This window comes from Callospermophilus lateralis, chromosome 17 (genome assembly GCF_048772815.1).
Source record: "Callospermophilus lateralis isolate mCalLat2 chromosome 17, mCalLat2.hap1, whole genome shotgun sequence".
NCBI lineage: Eukaryota > Metazoa > Chordata > Mammalia > Rodentia > Sciuridae > Callospermophilus > Callospermophilus lateralis.
Window position 1 is genome coordinate 20,664,361 of NC_135321.1, and position 24,488 is coordinate 20,688,848.

The 24,488-nt window shown below is 35.1% G+C and overlaps 1 protein-coding gene across 1 annotated transcript in view; it reads right to left on the reverse strand.

Annotated features, from left to right (window-relative positions):
• The window catches only part of Dcc (DCC netrin 1 receptor), a 1,060,049-nt gene that overhangs the window by 88,914 nt on the left and 946,647 nt on the right, over nucleotides 1-24,488 (reverse strand). Inside the window, exons 19-21 of the mRNA XM_076836991.2 lie at nucleotides 19,446-19,553; nucleotides 10,938-11,132; nucleotides 5,781-5,813 (exon numbers count right to left, since the gene is read on the reverse strand). Of these exons, the coding sequence (XP_076693106.2) occupies nucleotides 5,781-5,813; nucleotides 10,938-11,132; nucleotides 19,446-19,553 (336 nt within the window). The remainder of the gene's footprint in view (nucleotides 1-5,780; nucleotides 5,814-10,937; nucleotides 11,133-19,445; nucleotides 19,554-24,488) is intronic.

Genomic DNA, 24,488 nt, shown 5'->3' on the forward strand with positions numbered 1-24,488 from the left:
ACCTGTAAGGTTTTTATGAGAATTAACTCAGAAGACTGATTGATGCATAGGAGAAAGCCATTAACACAAGTTGCCATATTATGTAAAGATGTGATACCTGTTTTTTTTTTTTTAAATTTAATACATATCCTAAACTTGGGGGTTCTTAAATCTGTAAAGAAACCAAAGATAAATTTGGGCTAAATTCACCATTTTATATGGAAGGATGCTGTTAAGGCTCATGCTCACAGTCACACAGGAGGTAACAGAGGTGGAACTATTCAAGAATTTAAGTGCTCTGACTCTATTCCAGTGCTCCAAGAGCACATACCCAGTGATGGCTGGTGGGGAAAGCCACACACTGCGGCCATCACCAAGATTTGGAGAAGACTGGCAAGCCCTCCTTTGGTCTCTGCTGGGAGGACAGTTCACATGTGCCTTCTTCCTCTAGATCCATAAACTGGCCTAGGAAAGGCTGCCTCTTCTCCAGGCCCAGTGTTGCAGGTCACCCCTCTGCCAGTCCAGAGAGGATTAAAGATACTTGAGAGTGCTGAAAATGAGCATTTTCTTTCTAATTCATCTCAGCAATGACACACATCATTTTGCAGATTCTTGTCCTCTCTAGGTACTCCATCATTGCCATAGCACCTACTCCACTGCTATGGTGGGCAAGTGTGGAAATAAATACCTATGCAATCACAGACATCAACCAAAATACCAATTATTACACATAACACCTCAAAGTGGAGGCGTATTTGGGAGTGGGAGTTACACAGTATATACAGATACAAAAAATAGTCCCTTAGAAGTTTGATCCAGGAATCACGTCTAAGAAGTGGTCACATTTCACAGCTGTAACTAACCTTCTCTGCAACCTCCAAACAAAGGGGTTTTCTAAAAGGCTTCCATGAGAACCTCTGAGAAGTTTAATCTAATTGTTCAGAAACTCCAAATCCATTTAAAAAAAAAATCAGCAACAATGTGTAGTGGGAAGACTATATAAGATAGGAGTTCATAAGAAACATGTGGATTCAAAGTCTACCAACAACTCTTTGTATGACTTTGGGAAAAAACATTTACTTTCTGCATCTTTATCTGAAAAAATGAGGAAGATTATTAATGAAGGAAAGAAAGAACAACTTTTCACTTGAACGTAAGTGCTGAACCCTGGATTGTGTCTTCCTCCCACATTCATATATTAATGTTCTAGCCCCCAGTGACTATATTTGGACATAGGACCTTTATGGAAACATTTAACGTATAAATGAGTCATAAGGGCAGGGCCCTGATCCAGTAGCATTAGTGTCCATTTAAGAAGAAACACTTATGGAAAGCAGTATGGAGATTCCTCAGAAAACTGGCAATAGAACCACTATTTGACCCAGCTATCTCACTCCTCAGTTTATACCCAAAGATTTAAAATCATCATACTACAGTGATGCAGCCACATCAATGTTTATAGCAGCTTATTCACAATAGCTAAACTATGGAACCAACCTAGGTGTTCTTCAATAGATGAATCAATAAAGAAAATATGGTATATATAGTCAATGGACTATTACTCAACTTTAAAGAAGAATAAATTATGGCACTTTCCAGTAAATGAATGGAATTGGAGAATATCATGCTAAGTGAAATAAGCCAATCCCAAAGAACCAAGGCCCAATATTTTCTCTAATATGCATATGCTAATTCACAATAAGGTGTTGGTTGTGGGGGGCACAGGGAAAAATAGACTTAGATTAGGTAAAGGGAAGTGAAGGGAGGGGAGGAGAGTGGATATGGGGGTAGGAAGGATAGTAGAATGAAACAGTCATATATATATATGACTACATGGCCAATGTGAAATGAGAAATTATAACCCATCTATGCATGATATATCAAAGTGCATAAATGCATTATACTGTCCTGAATAACTAATTAATGCAAATTTAAAAAATTTTTTTAAAAAAGAAGAAACACCTGAGAGCTACTCTGTCTGCCACAGTGAAGAGGCCTTCTGCAAGCAACAAAGACAGCCCAATTAAACAAGAATTTGTGTTCTTCATTCTACCAAGTACTCTGTATTCCTGTTGACAGTGCAAGCTGCTGAAGAGTAGAATTAGCATCATCCCTATGTTTCCTGAGATAAAGAAGTGCCAGGTCATATACTCCATGCTGTGGCTTCCTACCAACAAGATGACCCCAGATTTGGAGCTGTGTGCTTTCTTTTTTAGGACATTCACAGAGATGGGGAAAGGAAAGTTCACAGGAGAGAAATACCAACACATAAAACTTTACACACAGAAACTTTATAGACAGGTATCCAATGTGTGTATATACTTGTAATAAATACACGATGAAGGCACTAGGTGATTAAAAATGGCTCACAGCCTGGCTTCCTGGGTCTGAATCAGGCCTTGGTGCTCACTGGGTATTTCTACAGGCAAGTCATTTAAACTCTCTGAGCTTGAGCTCCTTTGTTGGTCAAATGGAGCTCCTCCCTCAGCACTGATAGGAGGATTCAATGAATCAACCAAAAAACTCCTTGAATAGTGACTGGTGCAAAGAGCCTAAAGAGAATTCATGTTAACACTTCATAACATGCACACAGACTCAGGTACAGACGAATTGAGTTTTCATCAGAGTATGGAAAACAAAAAGAAAAACCACTGGAAGTGCAGCTATGCCCTGCCATCTGCACCCACTTAAGAGAGCCTGAGCCATTTCCTTTCCACATGACCAGACAGAAAGTTAAACTCTAGGGCTCATCACTAAAATCATATTTATTGGCCACTGTGCCTAGAAGAGTCTCCAGAAATGATCAGGACAAGGAACAAGAGAGGAGAGTGCAAAAAAGGGAGAATTATAGGATAGATCTAGGTTAGCAAACTAAGAAAATGCTAGATATAATTAGCTTATATGCAATTACACAAAGGGATGAAGAGTTCCATGTTGTCTACCATTTCTACGTTATTACTATTAAACAGAAGAAAAAACATCCCCCAAATAAAAACTGATGAAAATACAATAGAATTTCATTTTCATATTTATGTTCTTCACAGTATTTCTTAGGTTCCAAGAGAGATAGTTTTGACAAAAATCTACCAAGGCACATTTTAGAACAGTCTAAACTTTCTTATGTTCTATCACATAAGTAAAATTTAACCTCCTGCTTCTCTGTTTAGGATTCATCTCTCTCAGGTTAACTCTGACTCAAGGTGTCAAATTTTTTTTTCAGAGAGAATTTTCTCTCAGAAGAAATTGAACTCCTATAGGAAATGTAACAGTGTGGTCATTTTTCCATAGGAAGGGACCACATAGGTCTAACAGAGGGCACAATGAAACATGTTCCACAGATTGACTTTTGCTGGGAATGGGAGCCTTCCAGACAATCTTCTGCCACTATCTTCATCTCTCTCAGAGGAATCTTTAATCTGAGTTATATCATAAGCATCTGGTCATCAACTCAGAAGACTGATTTTGTTCATAACAAGCTTGTGCCATTCAAATTTTATAGACTTTCTTTGTAGGAATTTGAAGATGTTACTAATAACCATAAATTATATGACAACAGTCCCTCTCATTTCCACAAGTTTGACATAAAATTTAGAACCTATCAACTTGGCCAGCTGTGATTGAAAGAGGCACCCAACTTCCATAGTATATGACAGCATCTTTCTAAATAATATTAGGTAGGGGAAAAGCTGATTCTTGATCTTTTGCTTTTGAAAACTGATCAGGTTTCACTACAGATGTGAGAAGCTAAGTAAAACCTGGGTGTGTGGTCAGATGGATGGGGAAATAATTTATCCTGATTTACAAAATATATATTTGATAGCTTCAAACAACATTAACCAGGGGCTGGGGGTGTAGCTCCAGGGGAAGTGCATGGTTGGCCTTTATGAGGCCCTGGATTTAAACTCTATCACTAATAATAATAATAATAATAATAATAATAATAATAATAATACAGGTAAATAAAAATGACAACAAAAACAAAGAAAAGTTACCCAGAAAAAAATTGGAAATCTATTTCTTGAGAAATTTGAGCATGTAATCACTTAAGCCAGGGACACTTTACATTTTTGTTATTGCTGTCATTTTTTTCTAGATATGAATCAATTTTTTTCTAAATATAATTTCAAAACATAGGAATTATCTGTCTGGATGTTCCAAATCTATTTTTTTTAATGAAGAAAGTTATGACAGGTTGTTTTAATTATTTTCTAATTGAAATAGTGAAACAGCTACTACTAATTATTCCAGGTTTGGATTTGACAAGCACTGATATTTAATTTATCAGAATAAATATATACTAAGTGAAAATTACTCATTAATTATGTTCATAAATAGTATTTTAATAAATATTTAGTGGATATTGATCTTAAGAGAATATTTCCAATGGAAGCAAGAAGGAGCAGCTAGACCAACAGAAATCTTTTGTTTTGTTTTGTTTTGGTACCAGAGATTGAGCCCAGTGGGGCCGAACCACTGAGCCACATCCCCAGCCTTTGTTTTTAAATATTTTATTTAGAGACAGATTCTCACTGAGCTGCTTAGGGCCACATGCTAAGTTGCTGAGGCTGACTTTGAACTAGCGATCCTCCTACCTCAGTCTCAGCATGAAATCGTAACCCTGGTTAGACATTTCCATGCAACATAACATTTCTATTTTTCCACATGGGAACCCTCAATCTTGTGCTATTACATAGAGGCCTGTCACAGGGACCCAGAAAAAAATTGAAACGTAGGATCTTTGAATAAAATCCTGCTAATGTGAGCAGCTTCTGCTGTTAGTGAGAGCCAATATCCAGATTTAAGACTGGTCAAGAGTTTAGAAGTATTCATGTTAAAAAAGAATGTTTTCCACTAATTTCACAACATGATGCTTTATGAGAAGTGACGTTTGCAAGTCAGTTGGGCTGAGATATCCAAAGCGCAGATGTTCAAAGCAGGACACAAAGTATGGTAGACTCTGAAGCAATAAATATAGACCATAATGATTATAACCAGTTGCTAGTATGTCCAAACTCACCCCCTTAAAAAAACAATCCATGAGGAAAAATGAAGCTCATCAACTCATTTTGTTCTTTCTCAGATTATTAATCATCTTCAGTGTAAAGATAGTGGAATCCTAATTTGTCAATCAATCCACCAATCATATTAATAGCAAACTCTTATCTGCCTCTGAGTTGAAGGATAACTCTTATTTATCTCCATTTTCCTTTGTGTAAACCCACTCCTGTTTCTCTATACAAATCAAATTTCAGCTGAAGGAACAGAAAATACTCTTAAGTCAGGCCAGCATCTGGTGAATGCAATGAAAGCTTTCTGGCTTCAAAATGAACAATGATAATGCCTAAAAAAGTTGACCCAACTTTGTTTTTATTTATTAAAAGGAGCTCAATGCAGAGGAAAAGCACATATGATTTATGTAGCGCTACAGAACTTTCCTCCATAGCTCATGAAAGGGTGCAAGAGCAGCTTGAAAATTACGCTGAGCTTAATTATACTTAATGTGAATTATTCAGAAGTGCAGACAGGGACTAAAAATTTATTTCATACAAAGAAGCTTGACATTTTAATTGGTCCTTCAGAATAGAGACAAAACAATTTCCTCTCAAGAAAATTTACATCTTCCCTATCAGAGCTGCAGCCTCAGCCAAGCAGAACTTCATTAACAAGATTAATCATCATTCCAACGTCTGCTTCATCAGGTGTATGGTCCAGGTGAAAAGAGGAAGGCAAAGTAATGACTGACACTTCCAACAGATAGGACTGACGCAAGAAGGAAATAATGACAGATTGAGTCACCATACCTTGGTCATTAGCCATTTTGTCAGGGTGTTCCACTGTGGGGAAAGAAGAAAGAAAGAATATTATTAGATTTTGACAGTTGCTAGTAAGAAAGCTGACAGACAAAATCAACGGTTTTGTTCCCAAGTTTACATATCAAGGTCAATGACTTATTGAAATATAATTGATAAAGATCCAAAGTTATATATGATTATTTTATCAATTAAGTAGTCACAGGAAAAAAAAAGGAAAATAATGTTTTTACTACATAAATAGACTTTGAAAATATCTCATTTGGTCACATCCTACTAAACATAAACTCAAAAGGATAATCATGTAAGTTGAATTGAAATTAAGAATGACTGTAAAAAAAATAGATGCAGTTACCAAGTGTTTATCACACACATATATTTTAAGTAAAGTTAATACAGCTATTTCCTGTTTGCAGTTATTTTTTTTTTTAAAGAAAACTTAGCCAATTCTTAAATGGATGGGGCAAAATAATGATATATCATCAATATGAAATCATATTAATGGTTTAATAGATGTTGAGAGCTTGTAAAGATAGCTCTTGATTCACTTATAACTTCAGGTGACTTATAATAATGGTCTTTTAAATTTAAAAATAACTCAAAGATTTTAAAAAGTGGCTTTTCTCCCAATCAAATGAAATTAAATTAGAAGGCAAATTTCTAGTATTTCTTAAAATTGTGATATGGTGTTTTAGCCAAAGCAGATTTTTGTAAAGCTTTACCAGTTGGTTATTTCACCTATATTTGGTTGTCTTTGAGCTTTGAGTATTTGGGGCATTTTAACTCAATTCCACTCAAAATTGATGGGTAGAATACTATAGTTGCTAATTTGCTTTGCTTTTCTCTCAATTAAGTTTACATGAGAAAAATATCATAGGCATATGATAGTATATAGCATAGCCTGTTCTCTTCTATGTATGGTAGTCTCATAGCAAATCTATCAATATTGTCTGAAAAATACTTTAGCAGATGTCCTTCAGGCGTGGTCCTTTTATAAACCAAAGATCACACTTAATTGTTCAATAATAATGTTCAACAGAATCAAAACACTTAAATAATGATGCTGTTGAAAGATATCCCTGTTCAGAGGAACAGGGTTTATGTCTAATGCATCCTGGGACAGATTCTAAAACCAGAGATCAATTACATCTTCCTTCAGCTTAAAATAATGTGTACACATATTCTATGAAAAGTTAACAATGTGTAATAGACTTTGAATTCTAAATTCCTCTTTGGAAAATTACACACACACACACACACACACACACACACACAGAGAGAGAGAGAGAGAGAGAGAGAGATGTTTATTTGATTAAGATGCTACTAGCTTTATTTTTTAAGAAAACACTTTGTTGAGATATGATTGAGAGCCTAAAGCTGTACATATTTAATGTGTACAATTATGAGTTTGGAAAAAAGTATGCACTATCACCATCAGCGACATCATACCTATCCATTAACTCCCCAAACTTCCTCCCACCACCTTTCTTTTTTTTCCCCTGTGGAAAGAATACAATAAAATTTTTATCTTCTTAGTAAATTTCAAGTGCATAATACAGTGTTGTTATCTATAAGAACTACACTGTATAGCAGATGGGCAGGGCTATTCTTCATGCTCCCTCAAGGATTGGTGCTTAATATCCTGTATTCCGTGCAAGCTTTAAATGAGTTTTATAAACATCTTTATGTCTTCTCAAAATTTAAAATTTTTAAAAATCCATCAGGTTTTCTGATCTAATCTTTTATAAACTGATCACTACAATTTAATTTTTATCTTGATTTTCTATTCCATTTCCCATTGAAGACTAAGGACTTCCCAAAATACTTTTATTATAGTGTTATAGGGTTGCTGAAGACAGGTGCTTTTGACTGGGAATTGCATTATATGTAGTATATGGAGAAAAGGAATTTGAGCCTTTGAGGAAAAAAGCTGTGTCATCAGAAGCATCACTCCAGGTCTCTAGTAAGGAGAGGTAGAATGTTTTAGAGTCATAAGTAGCCATACAGTATGTGACCTGTACAGGTTTGATGTCCAGAGCAGGATACACTCCTGAAATAATACTAATCAACGTATTGCATTTAGTGAAGAACTATTCAGAATGATGTCAGGAGGAAAAAAAGAGAGAAAGGAAACCTAACCGTATCTCAGATCCAAACTTTGTTCCTTCCTTTATCATTAATCACATTGAGTACACTGTCTGCAGTGTGATATTCTTAACAAGTGATAAATAAATATATTTGTTCTAGATTTGCTTCTCTGTTAACAAAACTGAACTGAATATAACTGGAGAAATTTTGAATGTTTCCAACATGATTAAGTACTGAAGAATATTTCCCAATGGAGACCAAATGAATTCTAACAAATTGTCTTTTATTTAAGATAAATAATGGCTTTAAAGTCTTGTGATTTGTTCTTTGCATTTTTAATTGCTCATGTCATATGTCAGAAAATCATGTATTTTGTCACAAAATAATTTGAACACTAAACATTTTCTTTTTCTATTCTGGTACACAGCTTTTAGTATGTTTTATTACTCAGTGAGGGAGGAACACATTTCAGAAAAATAAGTAAGGATGCCCAGAGAATAGATTATTCTTTGGGAGCCTCACTGTTGAACACTCTGCTCCTTTTTGTCCGGAAAATGTTTCACTTTCTCTATAAGAATTTTCTGTGGTTCACTCCATTGGGAACATTCTTCTTCCCTGTTACCCTGAGAGGCCAATATGGAGACACATATTTTAATCAGAGGAAGGAGACACCAGAGAGACGCAAGAGACACACCTATGGCTTTCAATGTTTCCATTGTGTGTGTGTATCCTAATGGAAGCTGGGGAAGGATGTGGGCAAGAGAGGTATCTGGTCAGAGAATCAAGTCCAAGATTATTTTAATTAACATTCTAAAGAGTTAAATATATCACATGTATGCATATACATAAATGCAGAGGAATATAATCCCTTCCTAATTATAAATTCCCTTTTAATTAACCAGTGATTACTGATGGAGTTTTCTGAACTTCTCAGGCTGGTTGCTCATACCAAAAAGATAAAACTCTAATCTCCAGTAGAAGGAGCTGCTATTTTTTTTTTTTTTTGCAAAGACTGAATATGAAAGAATGAGTTTTGTGGACACCTGCCTGGGGCATGATTTGCAATGAAACACTTGCCCATTATCCGTTCGACTACTGGGAGTTTCCTGAGCTTTGCACAAACTTCTAAGCCTTTCTCTCTGTCAAACAAAGTTACATTCTGATGAATAGAGGACTTATGTTTTAATGCAGCTTTGGGGATTGAAAATCTTAAATCAGAGAGCAATAGCATGATTTTATATCATTGGTATAGGTCTGGTTTATTGTGTTTTTAAATCTCATGATGAGCAATTTATTGGTCTGAGAACACCTGTCATTGAAAGTGACAAGCAAGATGCATACAAGTATGAAGTCAAATATTGATGAAGACGGGCAATGTCAATATTTTCGAGTGCACCCAAGACATCAGAAACTTATTTCCAATATAAGGAATGTTTGTTTAAAAATTTATTATTGAGCATGAGATGTTTATAATAGACAATATTAAACATAAAATCAAGGTATGAAACACAGTTCTTATAGATGATATGTTATACAACAAACTCCCAAATTTGTTTTTAGTTTTGAAAATAATTTTATAGATGAGTTTAGGGCACTTAGGGAAAACACCAAGAAAGGAAATACTGAAATTCATTACATAATCTGCAGACTGGTTATCAGTGTGGGCCTGTGTGTCCTGCGATATCTCATCATGATGCTGTTTACTACATTTGGATGACTTAAGTCATCTTAAAACCTCCCTGAGATCTCTTAGTTGGCACACACTGTGGGAATGAAATTAATTTGGCACTCATCTACAGATAAAGATGAAGCGTTTGCAAAATATTATCTAGCTCCATTTTATGCTACCACAAAATGAATAACTGGCTGCCTTTCAATCACTCATTTGGAGTAAAACCTGATTTAGACATGAAGTCCTCCAAACCTAGGTAGACACAGATGAGCTCCTCTCTTTTCCACCTCCCTCTTAAATTCTGCTCCATCATTAAGAACTGTCATGCAGGCTTAGGTTGAATGCTTGTTTGTATGTTCTTGGCAAACTTTCAGACTAGCGCCTACCAAAATCCAGCTTTTGAATAGCTCACTCATGAGAATTTAAAAGTCCACTATTTGTTGGGTTATCTTCCTAGGAGAATTGAGAAACATACAATTATTCTTGGACATTTCTTTTAGTATGTCAAATAAATGGTGAAAATATCAACTATCCACATGCTTTAAAGTCATAGTTGTATGCCATGACATATTATCAAGTTTTCTGCAGGATATGTAGGCGTAGACTTCTTAAAATAGTGCATATCATGACATAAGTATACATCTTTAAATATCAGTTATGGAACATTCAAATTATTTTCTGTTGTTAAATGATTGAGGCTCTTGAAACCATTTGCTTCTGAGGAAAAAAATATTTTGGTCTAAAAATACTGTGGCTTATATGAAAATTATTTTGATGTACTCACTATTCTTTGACCTTAGTCCTTTTCTATATGAACATATAGCTATCTTTAAATTGAGTAGCTATGGATATTCTTACAAACATATGGGGGTTTCTTCTAATCATATTATAAGATTTTTTTTACTGTTGCTACTTTGGGAATTTAAAATAAACATATTCATTTCGTTAAAAATTTTCTGTCTTGCCACATCAAAATTCCCTTTATATATAAGTATGATAATTCCTGAAAGAAAATATTTAAAGTTGGCATTCACATAATTCAATGCATTTTAACTTTTATTCTCTTACATATAATGGCTGAAGGGTTTCATTATATTTTGAATAGAACCAATGTACATGAAATCAATACAAAATTCCAAAAGGATTGTAAATAAAAACATCAATCTAAATATGTCTGCCTTGAGGTGATGGCAGGAGTTGTGAGAATACGATACATTTTTCTTTGACATATTGGCTTTGAGCATAAAAGGTACTTTCTAAATTTTTCTGAATGTTCACTGCAATTATGTTGCCAACAGAAATGACATTGGGTAGTTTCTCACCCAAACTACAGGGTCATTTTCCAGAATCCCCCAGAGAAGGAAGGCATGATGGGAAATAATTCAAACCTTTCAGAGTCCGGAAGAGGATGGGATCAGAGAGGGGCCCCACTCCTTTTGCATTTCGTGCTTGAATTCGGAAGTAATACATAGTGTCAAGGTTGAGATCCATGATTTGATGGGTAAGCCGGTCACCACTGATTGTTTCCATAATCCAGTCATCGATGGGTATGTTCTTGTCCAAAGTATAAAACAAGATGTAAGCTGCATGAATAGACAAATGCAGCTTTGTTTAGTGTATGGGCTAGATATTATAGTTTTGCTTCCAGCACTCATGTTTCCCAAATATAATTGACAATGATTATTATGTATCCACAATCTTTAAACAACAGCATTCACTTTAACAAGTAATTTCTTTTCATATTGCAAGGATTAGATAAATAATTGCTTCATTGTACAGAGTCAGAAAATGGAATTAGGCCATTAGAAATAAAAACATCTTCTACATTTAAAAATGTGTACTTTCTGCTACCATAAATCCTGATTATTGGTTCTAATATATAAGCATGATAAAAATGTAAAGAGAGATAGCAAGTTTGCATAACTTTTGGAGCAGTCCAGTAATGAAAACAAGTAATGCTTATTTTGTTTTACACTTAAATAATAAAAATATATGGGGAAGTGTATGCTGTAGTTGTTTGAAGTGTTATAAAAGTAAATGATATTTGATTGTTTTGCTGATTATGTGAGGTTGGCAAGGGCAGTATTTTCTTGTTTCACAGATGATGAAGCTGACCTGTAGTTACTTGGTAAAAGGGTTGGAATGATAGCCTCCACCACCATACTAAAAATCTAATGCTAGTTCCAATATTCCAGCCCAGCTAGACAGATAAATAAACACTGCTGGATAACTCTAGGTGATAGTATCATTAATTCCCTGCGTTAGGGGCTAAGTGACTTGAATGCTAACTGTGTACTGTCAAATAGTCTGATATGCTCCAGGTATCCCTCTAAAATATTCATATTCTAACATTAGACTTAGGCAATTTGTGAGCTAGCTCTTACTTAAAAGCATTAATTAATAATATTTATGTTATACTGTCAGGTGGCAGCTCAGAGGGGCTCCTCATAGATGCCTTTACTACCTGAATGTGGTAGTGATCTCCTTTTCTGCCAAAATTCTGCAATGATATTGACACTGGATTGGCCACAAAAGTCCTTAGGTCTATTCTTACACATTTAATATTTATTGGTAAGTATTTTTTTTTTTTTACAGCCGTTTTCCTTGAGTTTACCAATTCTTTCATTTTGAGTCCCTCTGTCTCCCACCTGCACTGAGAACCTTCACTCCCAGGGTTTTGGCATGGTTATGCCACAGAGGTCCCTGACTCACACCCACTTCCCTTCTGACTAATCATGCAATGGTATCCCCATCTCAGCACACACCCTCAGTACGAGAAGACTGTTCTGCATATCACGCTTATTCTCTCTCCCCTCTTATTCTTGAACCATTCCATGTTCTTTTACTTTCTCTGCCCAATTCACACTCATCCATCAGTCTAGTTTAAGCTGTATCTGACCTATTGAAACCTTCCTTGAACATTAATTTAATGTTTAATTAAATTAATTGAGAAACATTAATTTCTATAAGCTTTTTTAATATTGTATAAAAGCATTTATGATTTTGTGTCACTTATCACTTAATCCCATAGTGCTTTATAGAATGACATGTTAGTGTGAGGCATGCATCCTGGACCGTGAACTAGATATTTCTTCCTTATGGTTCTGGAGGGTTAAGCAAAGTTATGAAGTCCAAACAAGCCAGAAGCCCATTTCTCTTCAAATCTGACCAATGCTGCAAACTTGTACCTATTTTATGTTGGCCTTCATCTTTCCCTTAGTTTGGTGTTTCCCAAATCTGCAGAGTCATAAGAATTATCTGAAGAGTGGTTATGATTTATGAAAAATAGACCCCATAATAGGGTTTTTTAAATTTAACACTTGTGGTGAACAGTCTTCAATGGCCCCCAATTTCTCCTGTTCTCCGGTATGCACACCCTTATGTCATCCTTTCTAAGTTTAGATGAATTCTAAGACTTACATCTAGATAACAGATATAGCAAATGTGATGGGCTAGCTTTTCCATGATTGTGTTAAATAAGATTATGAACTTTTGCTAGCAGACTCTAGATTCTTTCCTCTCTTGGTTTTGATAAAGCAAATCATTAAATGAAGAAGACCACTTTGCAGGAAGAAAAGGTAGTTTCTGGCCAACAGTCAGTAAGAAAGTAACTCTTGTTCATAACCACATATGTTTGAAAGAAAATATTTCTCCAGTAAAACCAAAGATGAAACTGCAGTGAAGGTATCTTGGTTGGTTACTTTGTGAGAGACTTTAAATCACAGCACTTAGTGAAATTATGCTATTTTAGATACACAAAAACTGAGAAAACAAATACATATTATTTTAAGTTATTAAATTTGTAGTCCTATTGCTACAAAGCAATGGATATCTAATACAACAGGTTAGGATAACCTCAGTAATCTGGATGGACGATTTCTGTGATCAAGAAAGGCCAGGAATCACTACTATAGGTGACATGTGGAATCTTTATTTTTTGATGATGTCAATATCACAAATAAAATGTCTTAAATGCATTCTGTCTTGTATCAAAAATTAGAATAAAAAAATGAATTTTTTTTTTAAAAAAAGATGCTTGAGATCTCAAGAGAAGTTAAAAGTCTTGCCAATATAAAGAATGTTACAAAATTTTAAAATGCTGAAGTTTATTTTTTCCTCTGGTAAATATTAAAATTGGAAGGCTGTAATTCAGAGGGACTGTGAAATATCATTGGATAAAGCACTTGTCTTTTGCTCATTTATTTATAACTCAGTTGCCATCATCAATATCAACAAAATATCCTCATTTTCTTTGGTCCAGAGCAGTCTCCCTAAAAAAACTGTATTTATTGAAAAGAAGTACCTGGTACTAGCAATAATAATACTAATATTTTTTATTATGTGCATTTCTTATCTCTTCAAAAAGATAAAAAACATTCCTTTAGTTCAGGAGCCATATCTTATATTGCATTATGATTCTTCAAAAAACTTAATAAAATAGTCTTCACATAATAGATATTGAACTTCACTTACTAAGTGAAATTATGTAGCCTATAACAGCCAAGTCTTACATTCATGGCATTTACTGCAATTTTTTAAGTGTATGATCAACTCCAAGTCTGGAGAACTCTGCTTCCATTCTAGGCCAATTACACTTATTCCCAATTTTCACCGTTTATTAAATGAGAACAAAATAGTTGCCTTCACTGTGACTTTACCTATCTAAAAATTATTCCTTTATATATTTTAAAATGACAGTTCTGGAATCAAGTAATTAAAGGTGAACATTTAAGATTCAAATTCTGACAATTTCAAATTATTATCTGAGCCAGTTCTATATTAGTGGGGAAACCTACCCTCTCTCTTTTTCTTTTTTAAATTTGAGAAGATGAAGGATAAAACAGACTACAACTGATTCCATCATTCAACTCTAAGAAATGGCTCTGGAGAAAGCAAACCATTATACTTGGGGGTGCAAGTATGATATAAGACACTAATTTCACCATTAAAGTCTTACAGATATCCACCAGGCTCAGTGGTGCACGCCTGTAATCCCAGCAGCTTGGGAGGCTGAGGCAGGAGGATCACAAGTTCAAAGCCAGCCTCAGCAAAAGCGAGATGCTAAGCAACTCAGTGAGACTCTGTCTCTAAGAAAAATACAAAATAGGGTGATGTGGCTTAGTAGCCAAGTGTCCCTGAATTCAATCCTTGGTACCACCTTCCCCCACAAAAAATGTCTTACAGATTTCCATATAACCACACAGTTTAGAGCAAACCATTGTATTCTCAGTAACTTTATGTAGCTGTATTCTTATTTCTCTGTACCTAATTCAATATATTTCTCCATTTTTTTTCTTTTTCTACTTGATTTTTGTCTCTCGTCCACTGCAACTGGCCAGATTACAAGGTATTAGGCCATACTACAGTTTTTAAGATCTTCTGTGATTGTTGACCCAATTAGACTTTCCTATATTAGATTCATATTTATCTAATATGTAAAAAATATAACATCATACATCCATCATTTTGACCTTTTATACAAAGAGATAGTTGCAATTCCAGAAGCAAAATGTCAGAATATGTTCGACTCCATATCTCCTCTCTTTGTTCCTTTCCACTCTTCTTCTCATGTGATATTAATTCCCTTCCATGGATGAGGAGGACTGCTAAGTACTGGGGAGACTAAGCTATGTAACACAACTCCTACCAATAAGGAGTTCGACCCAATGAGGCTGGTTTTTATTTATTATTTTTTAAAATTTTTATTCACAAGTGGGTAGATAAGGAAAGAAGGACCTATTTCTTCCTTTCCCCCAAGGTTAAAAGGTGAAAGCTATGGACACGAGAAGACCTGGCCTGAAGCTATAGCTCTTTCATTTACTGGTTGTACAACCTGAGCAACTTTGCTTACTCTAATAAGTCTCCATTCCTCCTCTTTAAACAGGTTGCTGCAATACAATGTATTTTAAAGGTGTAATGCAATGTTTCTATTTTTTTTTTCTATTTTATTATCTTCTACATAGTAACTATATACTGAATACTACAAATCTATTTATTTATTTATGTATTTATTTACTTTTCATAATATTACTAAACCCACAGGAAGTGTCTTACTTAGAATAACACAAACTTTGTTCAAATCAAACAGAAAAAAAATATATTTAATTAGAATTCAGTGATTGATCTACCCAACAAACAAACATTCATCAATTACGTGCTATGGGTCAAAAATGTGTATGTTGTTTGTTTTGCTTTTTTTTTTTTTTGGTACTGGGGATTGAACCCAGGGATGCTAAACTGCTGAGCAACCTTGTCATCCCCTTTTTATATTTTCTTCACAGACAGGGCATCGCTGAGTTGCTCAGTCTCACAAAGTTGCTGAGGCTGGCTTTGAACTTGTAATCATATATTTCTCATATATCCTGGGATTTCAGGTACGCACCAAAGTGCCTGGCTAAGAATTTTGCTGCCGGGAACAGAGTGCTGAACAAAATCTGTTCTCATGGAGCTTTCATCGCTGACTAAAGGCATTTAGATTTTCTCTCATGATTATACAGGAAAGGGATGAAGAAGTCAAGATAACCAAGTTTCCAACTCTTGCAACCAAATAAACCATGAAGGCTTTTAAAAAGATGGGGGTGAGAGAATTTGACACTTTTGATTCCAATTTGACTTCCCAGAGGGGTTCACAATCGTGGATGGTCTTAAACCTACTATAGAACATAATAACATTATTCGGCCAGTTGTAGTGGGTGATAGAAAAAAGGAAGATGAAAGTAGAGACATCAGGGAAGAGAAAGGGGAGTCAACAAGACAGGATCATGCAGATGCCTAATATGAAGTTGGATGTGCATGTTTACAATGGACTCTGCTATAGACAATTCTCCAGAGAAAGTAGCAAAGGGAATGAGAAGACTTGTATCAGGGAAGCAGTGTTTAAAAAACAGGGAGAAGCACTGTCCATAAGTGAGACTGACAGAAGCTTTAGTATGGAAAGTGGGAAGAACATGATTTTATGGAAGTCATAAGAAAAGAGCATTCAAAAGGAGAGAAACTGAACTAGAGCATCAAATAACACAGAAAAACAGTGGAGCATCAGCCAGGAGCCTGCACAGATAAGAAAACAGTCTCTGAAAGGCTTACCTCCTCTCTCCTAGGTTGTCCTTGACTTGAACAGTGTCGGCCACTGCATTTATTCAGAGCAATGTTTTATAACTCTCAACATTCAAATCACTCAAGAAGCTTTCAAAAATACCATGCTCTTTCTTCCCAGATAAAATAAACTAAAACTCGGTTGAGATTCATTGATTTAGGACAATAGAATATAATAAGTTGGAGCAAAACACAGTATAATCATTGAGGACCCAAGTTCATAATCTTAGGTTTGCTACTTCTTGGTTATTTGAGTTCAGATGAGTTATGTACCCAGAAAACACTAATCACTATTTTAAAAAGGAATAATGAGAATATGTGATCACTTAACAATACTAAAATGTTTAGCAGGATGCTAAACATGCAATAAATGCTTTATGAATATTGAATCATTCTCTTCTGAAAGTGTAGGTGTTGTGAGATTATGATCAGGGAATTTAGATACTGGAATTATCTGAATTTCCTCTTCTGTACTTCTTCTTTAATCTCTCTGAAATAGTTATATTTATAAAATGATGGTCTGGGTTCTATGCAAAGCACTGTAGTAAAGGCTTGTTCTAGAATGGATTTCAAATTGGAATAATGTATCACTAATGTAATAATGTATCGGCTAGTGTATCACTGGGCATCAGGGATTTTTCTCTGTACTGTATTATTGTAACAATTTTATGAACGATGTGCTATTTCTATCCTTATTTTATAAAGTGAGAGAGAGCCTCAGAGACATTAAATGACCTATCCAAGCACTGCCCTTAGGAGGCTGGGTTCTTAACCACCTGCTCTATTGCTGTCCACAGGAAGGAATTAGGAAAACAATCAGAAACAAATGTCACTCAAAGCACATCCCTTATAGGCGCACATGGCCTAGCCACACAGGGACAGAGTTCATATTTTTCTTTGCATTTCTATTAAAAGCTGAGTGTAGCAAATCTGAGCCCTCAACCTTGTGGTCTAGTATTGTGAATATTTTATCATCTTATTTTGTGGAGGTAATTTGAATGAACCAAATTAAAAATGAAACAGAAGTTCTCTTAAGGGTTCTTTGTGTTTGTTCCCTTTAAACTGAGTCAACATCTCAATTTGATAATCATAATTTTGTCTTAATAAATGACCAGGGTTTTTAAAGGTAAAACATATTACCTCTCATATTTTTATTTTTCCCTTATCAGAGAACATACAGATTTTTATTGGTGAAAACAACTGAACAGACAACTCTAAATAAAGTATGTGGACAAGGTTGCTTTCACATGCATTTAAATAATAATATATGGAATTTTATTGCTTTGATTAATTTGTATTTCTTCATATGATCCAGACTTCAATTATTCCCCCTAGAAATACAAAATTAGACTTTATTTTAGAGTTGAAACTATATTCTATTCTTTACATGGACTATCTGAAAATATTTTTTAAAAAAGAGTGGCGAATTTTAATGAGTGGAGAATAGGACTCATTTTATTTTTACCAAAAATGTATTTTTTTCATCACAACTTGCTTTTATTTAGACAGTTTCTATTCTACTTTTTCACTTAAACTTATTATATACTGATATATAATATGCTTATAAATAACTACGATGAAACAAAATATAAATAAATCAAAAGCTACTAAAGTACTGAGACAGAACCAATGAAAATAGATCATAGCAGTGAGAGAGGAAATAAAAGAAAATTGGAATGATCCTGGCTTGGTTTTAAAAGGCCTGGCACACTGACAACAGAACATATAAGGTTTGGGGGAGATTTTATGCCTCTCTTCTTTTTCCATATTTGTCAGCTCAAATGAAAATTCTGTTTGCTATTGCACTAAGAGCCATTTCCTAGAGAAAACAAATCTTCAACTTAAATTTCAATCACATGTGGAATTTTCACATTATCTTTTCATTTTGCAAAAATCAAAATGTAACTCACATAAAGTAAGTGTGCCTTCTGAAACTGCAATTTCCCGGCTTATCTCTGTATCACAGAGTGACTGAATCATGTTGTTAATTTATGGTACCGCTATCTACCTCTTGAATGCAAAAAAAAAAAAAAGAAGAAACAGGAGTGACTCTTACGTGTTCCTAACCCAATGGTTCAAATTAATTAGACTATAATGTGCACATTTTGAGTTATACAATATTTTTCATAATAATTATATGCTATGGAGACATCTATTAAAAGCCTAAAGTGATCATTTAAATGCAAAATCTTTGATAGAACTCCATTATATTTTTCATACTAAATTAACATTACAGGCTTCTAATGGATGCTTTAATTAGGCATTGATGTTATCAGCAATATTTGGCAAAATAAAATCTGTCACTGTGAAATATTCATTATGTTCAATTTCTGTCAGTCAATATTAAGTATTTTCTGAACCATATGATTTAAGTAAGAAACTAAAAGCTAAGTGAGAAATTAAAAATCCCCAGACAAGCCTCCTTCACATGTGCTGTATAAAAACACATGGTTATTAGGCATCTTTTGTATTTCATAATTGCCAAACAACCCAGCTTCTTTCAGCCATCTATACTCAGCTTACTCCATAAGATGGTTGTATTAATGCTCCATAGAATAAAAAACAAAAGGCCTCTCCTAATTGAAATACCTGTCTTTCACATAGCAACTGCATGTGTGTGTATCTGCATGCTAGGAATGCTACAGACCAGACTGTGGGGGCCAGGAGGAGACAGCCAGGCAGGGCCAGGGAGTGAACTGGGATACTGACAGAGAAACTAATGCACACAGGCAAGAGCAGCACTGGGGGGTAAGCAATTGCAGGCCTGACCAGGGCAACCCAGGGAAAGAAAGGTGGGTGCTTACCCGTAATTTTCCCATTGGCTTCCAAGGGGGGCTGCCAGCTCACGATGACAGCACGAGGCTTGCCTTCCCGAGTAATGACTGTCAAATCCTTGGGAGCAGAGGTTGGGGCTGCAAGATGAGACAGAGACAAGGCCTTGTCATTGGTTATGAAAGGGAACAGACATTGTAAGACTTTTAATTATGATGTTGATGCTCAGAATCTATCATGAGGTGTATCGTGGGTTTTTTTTTTTTTTTTTGGCTATTTACAATTCATTTCAAGGTTTTGAATTACATTAACAAAGATATAAAAATTTATGGCTTTTCATGGAAGTTAACTGACTTCCAAGAGTGAATGCAGAGAGAATAGGATGTGTATCCACCTGGAGGAGATAAGCGCAGCTTATGTTTTCAAGTGAGCTCACAGTACAAATAGAAGAACCATTATAAGAACAAGGAAATACATACAGACAGTGAGACTGATGGCTACATGGCTTCAAGAGACAGAATTCTGATACAACTGTGGTTTATAAATGAAAATACCACCAGAAAAAAAAAAGAATTAAAACCCAGGTCAAACCATGTTGCCTTGGGAACATGTTGAGCATCTTCTAAACAAGAAGGCAAATGTGAGACACTAAATAGAGGGGGTAAGAAGTATTCATGAGTGCGTTCATATCCACCTGTGTGAAACAGGATGTCCAGAAACGTGGCTCTTCTTGAAACTACTTCTCCCACTGTTTGACTGAAGAACATTTTAAATATATGTTCATTTGAAGCAAACTGGCTGGCCCAGTCCAATATTTTCCAGGCCTCTTCCAACTTGTTCTCTTACCCTTTATGCTATGAAAGACAGTTTTCCTTCTAATTAGTTAACATGCTCCAAAGCTATAGCTATAGTCTCTTTGTTCCCCTTGTTTTGACACAGGGAGATTCTGAATACATCTAGGCTCTGTGTTTGGGTTCTGGAGGAATTTTTTTTTTTTGTATCCAAATATGAATTCTGTGCACCACAAGATAGGTAGAAGTTGGTCTCTAGGTTAGAACTCATCAACACTCTAATCATTTTCTTCAGTTCTTCTGCTAGACAATCTATACATTTTTTTTACACTTTATTTCTAGTATCTCTTCCTGAGTAGAACTTCAAATATGAGCCAAATAGGAGGCACCAATTATTCTCATCTATCACACACCATTTTCTTTCCTATGCCTGATAGTCAAAGTCACTGGGATTCCAGACAACTTCATTATTTGAAGTTTCACCTAAATTTAATATATTGACCAGGTATGTAATATATTTCAATTGTTTTTTTTTGTACTGGGATTGAAGTCAGGGATGCTTAACCACTGAGCCACATCCCCAGCCCTTTTTATATTTTATTTAGAGACAGGGTCTCACTGAGTTGCTCAGTCTCGCTAAATTGTTGAGGGTGGCTTTGAACTCATGATCCTCTTGCCTCAGCCTCCTCAGCCACTGGGATTACAGACATGTGCTACTGGGCCAGGCAATATATTTCAATTTTCAAAAAAAAAAGAGAGAGAAGGTAGAAGACTTAAAAGAAAAGGGAAAGAAATAGAAGAAGGGGATGAGGAGAATGACTAGAAGAAAGAAAGAAAGAAAGAAAGAAAGAAAGAAAGAAAGAAAGAAAGAAAGAAAGAAAGAAAGAAAGAAAGAAAAGAGAGGAATAAGAGAAGAAAGCAGAAGTCAAGTGTAATTGTAAAGGTTTGCATGCATACAATATCATATTAGGCTCAGTACTGCAAGAAAAGCAGATTTGGTATAGCAAAATACCAGAGGCCATGCTGTCTTAAAGAAGATAGCATCTTGCTGTAAAGAGTTCATTTGACTTATTTTCTAGGCCATGATTAGGAAGATAATATAGACTCAGAAATTGACCTAGATTATTGTAACAGGTATCAAAAAAATAATTTCACAATCATAGAAGAAATTAATAGGTATGTCCTTTTAACTAGTCAAAATAGACTTTTTCTTAACTGTGTTAAAATTCAAATTGATGTATATTTAGAAGACAGACAAATGATGATGAATAGATTATTTTACTCAATCTGTTATGGTATTCAATGAAACATAAACTAACTCCATAACTTTAGCAACCAAAATAATACATTGAAGAGTTGCTTATTTAAACAAGTCACCTAACAACTAAAATGTGAAAATACTTTTCCATCAAACTTTGTGTAGGCTGGTGAATACAAATTTTGGTATTAGGATAAATGGCTCAAATGTTTAGAATTATCACACAAACTGCATATTATTTCTTAATATTTGTAAAAGAATATGGCTTTAACTTCAAAGATCCCTACTTACCCAAGTAGTACAATTCTGGCCTGCTCCAGGAACATGGTTCCCAGAAGCAGGATAGAGGGAATGGTAGGGAAGACTACAGTGCACAACAATTCAGTTAGACCAGGGGAGTGAGTTTTACTGATCTATTTCACTGCATGGTGACCATCATTAAGAATAATGTATTGTGTGATTCAAAATTCCTCAAAGGCTAAGTTCTCAACACTCTTACCACAAAAGAATGATAAGTTGGTAAGGTGATGGATAGATAAATTAGCTTGATTTATATATAAATTTATAATATACATAAATCAAAATATATACATAAATCAAATTTTGTAATTTGATTTATAATATATACATAAATCAAATACCATAGATATCTTAAACATACACAATTGTTCTTTTTCAATTAAAAATTATAATGTATGTTGAAAAAACAGAAATTCTTCTTTGACTACCCAAACTCTCTGGATTAAGTCTAAATAAATAAATAATTAAACGCCACCCTATAGGATTTATGCTTTGTTTATAGCTTCATTTCCCCTCATTGTCCCATGACACCATGCTTCAGTCATTTTGAGCCATTCAGAACTGTCTTTGGAACACATCATCTTTCTGACACCTGCTTGGTTATCTTTGCATGTCTTGTTTCTTTCTTTTTCAAATCCCTGCATTGGGTACCATTGATCCACACAGGACACAGCTACGCAACCTTTGATTTGTGAAACCTTTTTTATTTCTCCAGATAGAATCTGTATTTCAATCTATTTGCTCTGATTTCAGTTTGCCCAAAATTTTGGGATTGTATTTCTTGAGTTACTTCAGGTTATTTTCAAAATGTTTGTCTTCTTGTTGGATTATTACTCTTGTCAAAGATACAGACTACGTTCTCTGCCTTTTGTAACGAGTGCCTTAATCTCAGAGGCTAACAATTACAAATGAATACTGTTAGAAAACCCATAATTAATATCTTGTCCTACTAGACAAGCAGTGCCCTCTGTTATTTTTGTCTCTTAAACAATTTTCCTCACATTTGAAATTCTTCATGAAGTGCACGAATGGAGAGTAACGTTCAAAATTTGGAAAGATTTCAGCCTCGGGAACTGTATTGGGCATTGTTACTTGGTCTGCCTGGTATCCCATCTGCTCTCCTCCCTGTTAGAGAAACTTTTCCTTTGGCAAACAAGTTCTTCTCTGTGTCATGAGCAAGGCAGTAACATCAGTTGGAAACTTCAAGGTGAATTCGTCCTATCCTGTGGTTAGCTATGTGATGACCTGTCTTAAGATAGGCCACTTAGCTTCTCTCCCCTGAAAAAGTGGATTCTGGATCCAAGGAAGGAGAACAGTGAAATGAAGCCACTGTGGTACTTGGCAAGGACAGACCAACAATTTCTCATTTCTAAGACTGAGCGTAATGCTGGCTCCTGTCCTTTTCCCAGGCCTGATTAGTTCAGGTATCCTTCCGGTTATTTTCCATTTGCTTAATCAGAATAAAATAAAGGATGCACCATCTGGGCAGAATGAAATCTTTTACTTGAAAAATTTTGCCACTCTTCATCATGAGCCATTTCAGCACCTAACAGTGTGGCCCATTCAGTCCTTGTGTTACTGAAGAATTAAAAAGAAACCCTAGAGTCATTTAATTCCCCTTTCTCCTCACAGTTCTAAAACCTGCAGGCACCTGTGAATTACTTCTTGCTTCCCATCATCATCCCAGGATCTCATCCACCTGCGATTCACACCTCTGTCCTGATCATTATCTGATTTGACAATCACCCTTTCTACTAAGCACATTTCTGAAAGCTCATATCTTTTTTTTTGCCAGCAACATGTTTCACCATGGGCCTCCCCACAAGGCCAGGCAAGCGATGAGAAATCAACAGGATGCATTTATCAAGTCAGATGTTGGTGTGCACTTTGTTTATGAAAGGGAAAGTGAATGAATTTTTGTGCATTAAGTTGAAGTTGTACTCCTTCTAGTCAGGGAAGATCAGATTCTTTTTACTCATTTAAATTTAACTACATTCATCTCCTTTCAAGTTAAATGCAAGGAAAGGTCCTTTCTCATCTCCCAATAAAGCCCGGAGCACAGCACTCATTCAGCTGGTCTTATTTTTCCTAAGATACTGTGAACACTGGCACCCAGGGCAGAATTCTGAGAGGATGAGCTATTCATGTAGAACATGTGGACTAGAAGAGGAGGATGTTAACATTAAATCAGATGGACTGGAAAACTTCTTATACAAAGAAGTACTCACAAACATAAATACCTTCACAGTGGAGCTCTAATAGTTAAGGTAGTAGTCAGAAATAAAAATTAGAACTGCAACACCATAGGACAAATTCTAATGAAAAACAAAACTTATTCTGAGAAGAGCTTGATTGGGATAATCTTTTTATATTTTCAAAATCTGTCATGTAGTTTGCCCACAACTATGTTATAATATCAAGAAAGCAATTAAACTCAATTAAAAAGCATATATTTTTCAGATGTTGGATTTGTGTGAATCACCAATGCCAAAGTATATTGCATTCCTTTTAAAAATTATAAACACTACATTTATGATCCATAGTAAATGTAGCTGGTAAAATCTATAGTAAATTGCAGAATGGCGTTCCATGAGGTGGTCCCATTTCCAAAGAGTGAACTAGGCCATCAGGACACTTCTTCCTGCATCCAGCTGTGGTTCACTGGAGTGAAAATATAGTTGTGATTATTTTGTATTTAATCTCTTTCCAAATAGCTACCATGATGA